The 8689-nt window shown below is 34.3% G+C and overlaps 1 protein-coding gene across 2 annotated transcripts in view; it reads right to left on the reverse strand.

The window, feature by feature from the left end:
* THEMIS (thymocyte selection associated) overlaps positions 1 to 8689 on the reverse strand; it is a 172808-nt gene that overhangs the window by 97780 nt on the left and 66339 nt on the right. For both annotated transcript variants that reach the window (XM_029945416.1, XM_029945415.1), the window contains one exon: positions 366 to 824. In XM_029945416.1, the coding sequence (XP_029801276.1) occupies positions 366 to 824 (459 nt within the window). The remainder of the gene's footprint in view (positions 1 to 365; positions 825 to 8689) is intronic.

Consider the following 8689-nt stretch of genomic DNA (forward strand, 5'->3'; position numbering starts at 1 on the left):
AAAGACAAGTCAGTGACAGGGTCCCATTCTTCAAACTTTAAAGTCTTTCTTTTACCCAAACCCCACATGCTCAGAATCATACATAGAGCATGATTCTTTTTTTTTTAAGTTTATTTATTTTGAGACAGAGAGAGATGGAAAGAGAAAAAGACAGAGAGAGAGAAAGAGAAAGAGAAGAGAAAGAGAAAGAGAGAGAATCCCAAGTGGCTTTATGATGTCATCATGAAGCCAGGTGTGGGGCTCCATGAGGGACTTGATCTCATAAACTATGAGGTCATGACCTGAGCTGAAACCAACAGTCTGTCACTTAAACAACAAAGCCACCCAAGTGCCCCCATGGAACATCATTTTTAGTGAATACTTACATTTCATCACAGCTTGAATTTCATAAACAGGCTTGAGAATCAGAGCACCATAAAAGCCTTTAGGAAATGGATTTGTTAAGTCCCACTTATTTGAAAAACCTGTAAGTTTCACAGTTCGTGTTCGGTTCTTGGGTATCTTCCACTCGACAATCTCCTTTAGGGTATAAATACGTTCATCTTCACACTCATAGAATTCTCCTTCTTGTGATAAAGGCAAGGTAAACGAGTGATTTTGATGATTTCTTACCACTCCACAGTTCACCATTACTTCTCCATTGATCTCTTCAACTGAGTTGAGTATGATTTGCTCACCCTGCTTTATAATGAGATTTTCTAGTTTTATATCGTTCTGATGGTAGAAGGAAGGATGCCCTAGTCTACTTGATCCAATATGAATTGTCCTTGTAATTTCTTCCATGGTAGTGTATGGAGTTTTATCAGCCACAATCTTAAAAAGACCTAAGAACAGAAGAATTATGCAAATTAAAGAGAGTTCTTACACTGCAAGTTCTCATAAGAAAATCACAGTGAGAGAGTTATGGTACAAGTACAATGTAGCTTTATTAAAAAGTAATGTATCTGTTTCGGTCCTGAATACTCCAGGTAAAATTGTAATGCATCATCTATAGATTACTGGATTGTCAGATTTAGGTAACAAAAGTGAAAACAAGGGAGAAATATCTTGAAATAAAAAAGCCTCTGTCCTTAGAAACGGGAAATATGAATGAGATACTGACGGGCTGTATCCCGACTACGTGTGTGTTCTTGAGCAAGGCATTTAATCTTGCAAGACCACATTTTCTATTTTTAATTTTTAAATTGGAAGGATTGGGTTAGGTTGGTGTTTCCATAAATAGATTTCATGGACAGACCAAAATTAGAAAATATTCCAGGGGAAAACTACTTCATGGTCAGATTAACAATTACAAAGTTATATATCTGGAACTAGACAGTAGTCACAGTTATACACCATTGTGAATGTACTTAACGACACTGAATTGTACATTTTTAAATGGTAAATTTTATGTTATGGTCCTTTACCACACCAAAAAGTATGTACATGTTTCCAATTAAAGAATTCTCAGAAACTTTAGATGTATTATAACTCACAAGGAGAGAATGTAACATCCACAATTTTGCAAGCTTCTTTAATTATAAAACTCTTGGGAAAATATCCATCAATAAGTTATAACATATTATATCATTATATATTGGTGTTCCATATAACTCTCCTTGTAAAACGCCTAGCTAGGTAGTTGTTCTGAATTGAATACTCTTGGTTATAATCTTTCTTCTCATTGCTTCTCTAATTTTGCCCTTGTTTCACTATTTAAAATTTCTTCCTCTAACACTATTGGGATAGTCACTAATACAATGAAATTTTTACTGTTTAAGGTATAGCTTTTTAAGCTTGTGTGTTTAAGTCTCCTCTTTGAATTACTTTTATTTTATGGGAACATCTGTTTTGTAGCACTTTCAGAAATGCATCTATTGAAAAGATTATAATAAATTCCAGAGAAAATATGAGGAAAGCAAAAATCGAGTCACTGTTTTCTTAAAACAAAATACGATACATAAGCATAATGATAATATGATACACTCGCATAAACTAAGAGGATAGTGAGATTATCTTAGTAGATACCCATTAGACAGTGAGACAATCTTACTACAATTCAATATAGCTTGGAAAAATAATAGCTTACTCAATAAATATATTCCAATTAAATTCATCTATATATTCAATCATTATTAACCAGATTATAATGTCTCGTGTCTATTCTGGGTTACTGCACAAAGATTTATGATCAGTTATTTTTGTAGCTGATCTACAAAATGAAAAAAAGATTTGGATTATTTTTAGAAATAAACTTGTTGAAAAAGTGTGTGTGATGCAATCCGGGCAATAAGTAAGGTAGCATGTGCAGTCAGCCCTGCAAAGCTTTGGAAATTGACTAGGGTTCATTTGCTGTATGTTTTGCTTGAAGACAGTAAGGCAAAGAAACATTTACTTAGAAGGAACTTCTTATTTTATTATATCTTATATCATGGAAAATCCAATAAAAGAATATTCTTGAATTCTGCACAATAAATGAATTTTCATGTATGCGTGCCTGTGCATGTGAATACATATGTTTAGTCTCATTTGTCTATACCTGAAGATTTCTGAGTCCACAGTCATTATCACGGTATAGAAAATGCAGCAATTTTTGTGAAATGATAAAAAAATAGCTACCAGAATCTCATAAATGGTAGAGACACATAGTTTTATTCCTATCCTAGATATATTGATGACATAAGTCACAGAAGAATTAATTCAGCATCTTCTTTCCTGGGGAATTGGGTTCACCTAAGGTAATAACAGACCTAAAATGTTATGAAGTAGAAAAGGCCTGAAACCCTAAGGGCCACCATTATTTCAAGTTAATCACATACTTCAGAGCTGTCTTGTTGAATGTCTCTATTGCAAGAAAAATCTATCTATGAATCTGTGTGTTTTCCCTTAGACAATGATTAAGTACACAGTTTGGCATACTAAGTGGTAGATACAGGAATATATCTTTGATTAATTTATTTCCTCTACTATTGCAGCCAATCCAAAGAGCCCTTCCTTATAAATGGCTACTTAATACCATATAAACCATGTCAAGTTTGTATACATGCATTTTTTCATAGTAAACTAAAGCACCATACACATTAAATTTCATCAATTTTCCTACATCTTTTTCACAAAGAGTACAAAAGTTTTACACTGGAGAAAATATAGTTTGTTTCTTAGAAAACAAACAAGAAACACTAGAAAACAAAACAAAAACAAAAATAAACAGACAAAAAAACCCATCACAACAAAGAAGCACACATTTTAAGAGCTGAGTGATCCTAAGGGCAATTATAAAATAAGCCAGTATGTAACCTTCATAAAGTAAGCTAAGAAGCAGAAAGACAATATATTTCAATTTCCAAATTTGATCATCACTTATTAAAATGGATATTATTTTAAAATTATCCATAAAGAGCATGTACTAGGTAAACAAAAGTTATAAGGAAGTGCAATTAATTGATCTAATCAAGATTAGCTGATAAGTGAATTTAGTCTTTAAGATCTTTTCTCTGAATCTTAAGTTTTTGGACAGTTTTTAATTTTAACCAGTTCTTAATGATCTGCAAGCATTATTAATAGTAACAGTAATAACTGAAATTTGGAATATAAGTTGGAATGATTTTTTTCATGAATCATTTACCCTGACAATAATATTTTAAGGACAATAAAACAAATGCTATTATGAAAGATATAAAAATAATCATGATTTTCATAGTCATGGCTCTAGCATCTCAAATTAGACCTTTGACATCCAAATCTTATGCTCTTGCCACCACATGAGGCTGCCCCCTGTCCTGCATATAACTTAAAAGGACATCGCTCAGAAAAACGTGTTTATTCCAGTGGGCAAACTATGTATATGGGTCTCATGAGGCAGTCTTCCCTGTGCATGTATCAGCCCTTCCAGACCCTTCAGTGTAAAAAAGCAAGAATACTTCCTGGTTCACTGTGTATAATTTATACTTATCAGATGTTTTTCTACTTTTTTTAATTTCATCAATCCCTACCCAAATAGGGAGTAATTTTAAAAATTATATTTTCTAACTACATATAACAATATTTTTAATATACATAAAATTATTATAAAGATTAAACAATCTTTTTCATAGACTAATCTCTAGCTTGCTTTCCAATTTCCAACCAAATGTAGTCCCTCCATTCCTGAGATAAGGAATCTTACAGTGAGTGAACTTTGCCCACTACCTCTCTGAAAGCCCAACATACTGTATATAATAGGCTGGTCTGTTCTTCTGTAAAAGCTTGGATGTATTCTAGTTGTTAATTGCCACATCTCCAATTCCACATCCTATGGTTCCCTCTTTCCTATAATATATGAGATTAAAAATAAACATTTGGTAACCAGCATACTTTTTTTTTCCCACTCACTCAAACACACTATTTATTTTGTTAAGGTCAAGCAGGATGATCTGTTGACAGGTTGGTGGGATGTGTCCAGCATGAAATATATATGCATTTTCCACAGTGGACTACAGGATAAAAGCCACAGGCCATACCCCTACTGAAATGTCGTTATATGGAGCATCCCACAGCTACACTATGACAATGAGGGAGGAACCAGCCACCATGTAAGAATGCCAAGGGTGAAATATTAGCCCTGGATTGTTGTTGTATGCAGTAATATAGCTATGTTATGTACAAAGTTATGGGCATTGACTCACTGGAATCTTTGGGTCCCCACTAACCAGATGTTTAACAGGCCAACAGGGTAACGCACAGGTTAGTGGTGATTACATGTGCTTTGCCAAAAGGATAAAGAGCACTGTATGTTGCTATGTATAAAAGAAAGTCCTCGAAAGACCTCAAAAGACTGGATCAGATACATAATTCTACTTTTCATATTTTACATATATATCATCAAAATGATCACAATACTGTGTCTGAGGGGAAAGAAGCTTAACCAGAGATGTGAAAGACCTATACTCTGAAAACTATAAAAGAGTGACAAAAAAAATTCAAGACAACACAAAGAAAGATAAAAGACATTCCATGCTCACGGGTTGGAAAAACAAGTATGTTGTTAAACTGTATATACTACCCAAAGCCCTCTGTAGATCTAATGCAGTCCCTATCAAATTACCAACAGTAGTTTTCTCAGAACCAGAACAAACAATCCTGAAATTTCTGGGGAACCGCAAAAGACCTCAAAAGGCCAAAGCAATCTTGATAAAGAAAAACAAAACTGGAAGTATCACAGTTTCAGACTTCAAGTTATAAAGAAGTAGTAATTGAAAGACTGCAGCATAAAAATAGATACATAGATCAATGGAACAGAATAGAAAACTCAGAAGTAAACCCACAATTATATGGTCAACTAATCTTTAACAAGGGAGCAATGAATATTCATTGGGAAAAAGACAGTCTCTTCAGTAAATGGTTTTGGGAGAACTGAACAGCTACATGGAAAAAGAATGAAATAGGCCACTTTCACCGTACACAATAATAAACTCTAAGTGGGTTAAAGACCTAAAAGTGAAATGATAAAAACCCTTCATGAGAGCATAGGCAGTAATGTCTCTGACATTGGCCATACTAACATTTTTCTAGATATGTCCCCTCAGGCAAGGGAAACAAAAGTAAAAATAAAGTACAGGCTCTACATCAAAATAAAAAGTTTCTACATAGAGAAGGAAATAATCAACAAAACTAATAGGCAACCTATGGAATGAGAGAAGATATTTGCAAATGTCATTTCTTATAAATGGTTAGTATCTAAAATATACAAAGAACTTATACAACTTAACACCCCAAAACCAAATAATTGATTAAAAATGGGCAAAAGATATGAAAAGACATTTCTCCAAAGAAGACATATAAATGGTTAACACACATGTAAAGATGCTCAACATTGCTCATCATCGGGGAAATGCAGGTCAAAACTACAATGAGATATCCCCTCACATGTGTCAGAATGGCTACAATCAAAACTAAAAACAGAGTGTTGGGAGGACATGAAGAAAGAGGAACTCTCCTGCATTGTTGGTGGAAATGCAAACTGGTGCAGCCACTGTGGAAGACTAGTATGGAGGTTCCTCAGAAAGTTAAAAAGAGAACTACCATATGTCCAGGAATTGCACTACTGGATATTTACCCAAAAAATATTAAAATACTAATTTAAAGGGATACGCACACCCTATGTTTATAGTAGTACTATTTATAATAGCCAGATTATGGAAGCAGCTCAAGTGTCCAAAAATAAATGAATGGATAAAGAAGGTGTGGTGGTGGTGGTAGTGTGTGTGTGTGTGTGTGTGTGTGTGTGTGTGTATTATTCAGCCACTCTCTCTATATATATATGTATATTATTCAGCCACACAAAAAAAGAGTGAAATCTTGCCATTTGCAACAAGAAGAATAGACTTAGAGAGTATAAGGCTAAGCCAAATAAGCCAGTCAGAGAATGACAAATATATGATTTTACTCATATGTGGAATTTAAGAAACAAAACAAATGTACAAAAGAAAAAAAGAGAGATAGAAAGAGACAATCCACAAAAGAGACTCTTAACTATGGAGAACAAATTGATGGTTACCAGAGGGGAGGAGGGGATGGGGGAAATAAGTGATGGGGATTAAAAAGTACACTTAATCATGAGAAAAAATAAACAAAATAATGAAAAAACAAACATTGCCCCCCAAAATAAGATTATTAAAATATACAGCTTAGAATGTGCTGGAAAAGTACACATATATTTAATTTGCACAATTGCAATATTAGGTAGCTACAAATAAAACACCAACATTTCACAGATAAGAAGGACATGAAAGTTTGGAAAGATACCATAAATCCTCCATCATCACATAGCTCATATGATATATAGGTTTTGTGTCTCCAAAGAATCAAGGGCTTAATCACGGAGTTACACATTTCAATCTTACATAATTTTTGTAAATCATAAATTGTTCGACCAGCCTTTCATTAGCTAACAGGGAGAGTTTAAAAAATGGATGTCCACCCTCTTTTTGGGTCCAGAAAGCCTTAGAACGTCTTAAATCAAACAACATAAGAAAGTGAATTTCACTGATATTTAAAATGTTGATTGGCACTAGTCTCATTTATCCATGCCAGGTCCCTGTAGGTGTCAGTGCGTCTTCTGGAGGAATCCTGGGGACTATGCAAAGTGAAGGGGTTGACAGTGCTGCCCACACAAGTTCACGTGCTCCCAGGGTGCTGCAGGTCATCCACCCAGATATAAGTAGGTTTTCAGAATATATTATTGTTTTTAAAGAAAGTAATCCTCCCCAAATGGATACGTGCCTTCAAATATTTCCTCCAAAGAAAACATGTCTTGAAACTAATACTAATAGAAACACAGGTAAGCAATGAAGAAATAACAGAGTAGACATTTCTACTCCCACTCAAGCTTTTCTTCAGTCATATTATGAGGTAAAACTATGATATACTAGTCCAATAACATATGAAAAGTAGCTGAAATTTCCTTAACATCTCAAAGTTACTAAAATGTGGATTCACATCTACTATCATTACAAAGAAATTTGCTTTTGAAATACAGGTAAAGATATGTCAAATACACACACAATTTTGAATAGATATTTAAGATGCATGTTCAAAACTTTCTAATAAACTGAGCTATGTGAAGATTTGGAGAGGAGGCAGACTGCTGTATATTTTGATTGTAGGTCTTAACTCTGTGCCAATAACGCAAAGTGTGTCTCACTTACTTTTGTGGGTATGTGCATCACCTCTTTAAGAATTCTAGCTGCACTCTGTTCTGCAGTCCAATTCCTAAGCCTCCTTGTTATTTTATACTTGCCTAAGTAGATTTCTCTTTTTACATGCTTCCTGTGGCTTTTCTATCATTTTGTTATATTTCCAAGACAATTTTTAGGTCAGCATATTCTACAAAAACTATCTTTTTCAAGACTATACCAAATCCAGTATTTCCACAAGAAATTCTAGCTCAAATATCTCTATTCAGCTTCATATTGAAATGGGGTGCATGAAATACATTATCAAAGCAAAAACCCAAGACTCTAGAGCAAAGGACTGAAATATATAACAACAACAGCAAACCCAACAATGTCCAAACTGTGAGAAAATTGTCCAGATTACTCAATCAATTATAGAATTAGTAAACATCATCAAGCAATGAGTGACCCCAAAAATCTTTATAGCAGAAGACAGAAGAATCTTGATAGAATGGCAGACACAAGAAATGTGAAGGAAAGTCGAAGTTAAAGTTAACAAAATTTTGCATAGCAATTTACTGAGTATTTGGGAGAGGAGCAGCCATATGAAGTACAGTGACCACATTTGTTAAATATTAGATGAGATTAAATGAGGCTGTAGAATTCCTGTATTTGAATATCTTTACCTTTACAATGGGATCAAAATGATCTATAACTGCTATTAGTTTTGGGGTTTTTTTTGTAATGATAATTTTATTTCTTTATTTTTTTCCATAATATTTTATTGTCAAATTGTTTTCCATACAACACCCAGTGCTCTTCCCCTTAAGTGCCCTCCACCATCACCACCACCTCATTTCCCCCTCCCCCTTCCCCTTCAACTCTCAGTTCATTTTCAGCATTCAATAGTCTCTCAAGTTTTGCATCCCTCTCTCTCCCCAACTCTCTCTCCCTCCTCCGCTCCCCCTGGTTCTCCATTAGGTCTCTCCTGTTTTCCTGCTAGACCTATGAGTGCAAACATATGGTTTCTGTCCTTCTCTGCCTGGCTTACTTCGCTC

The sequence above is a fragment of the Suricata suricatta genome, chromosome 7, assembly GCF_006229205.1.
Source record: "Suricata suricatta isolate VVHF042 chromosome 7, meerkat_22Aug2017_6uvM2_HiC, whole genome shotgun sequence".
In the NCBI taxonomy this organism is placed as follows: domain Eukaryota; kingdom Metazoa; phylum Chordata; class Mammalia; order Carnivora; family Herpestidae; genus Suricata; species Suricata suricatta.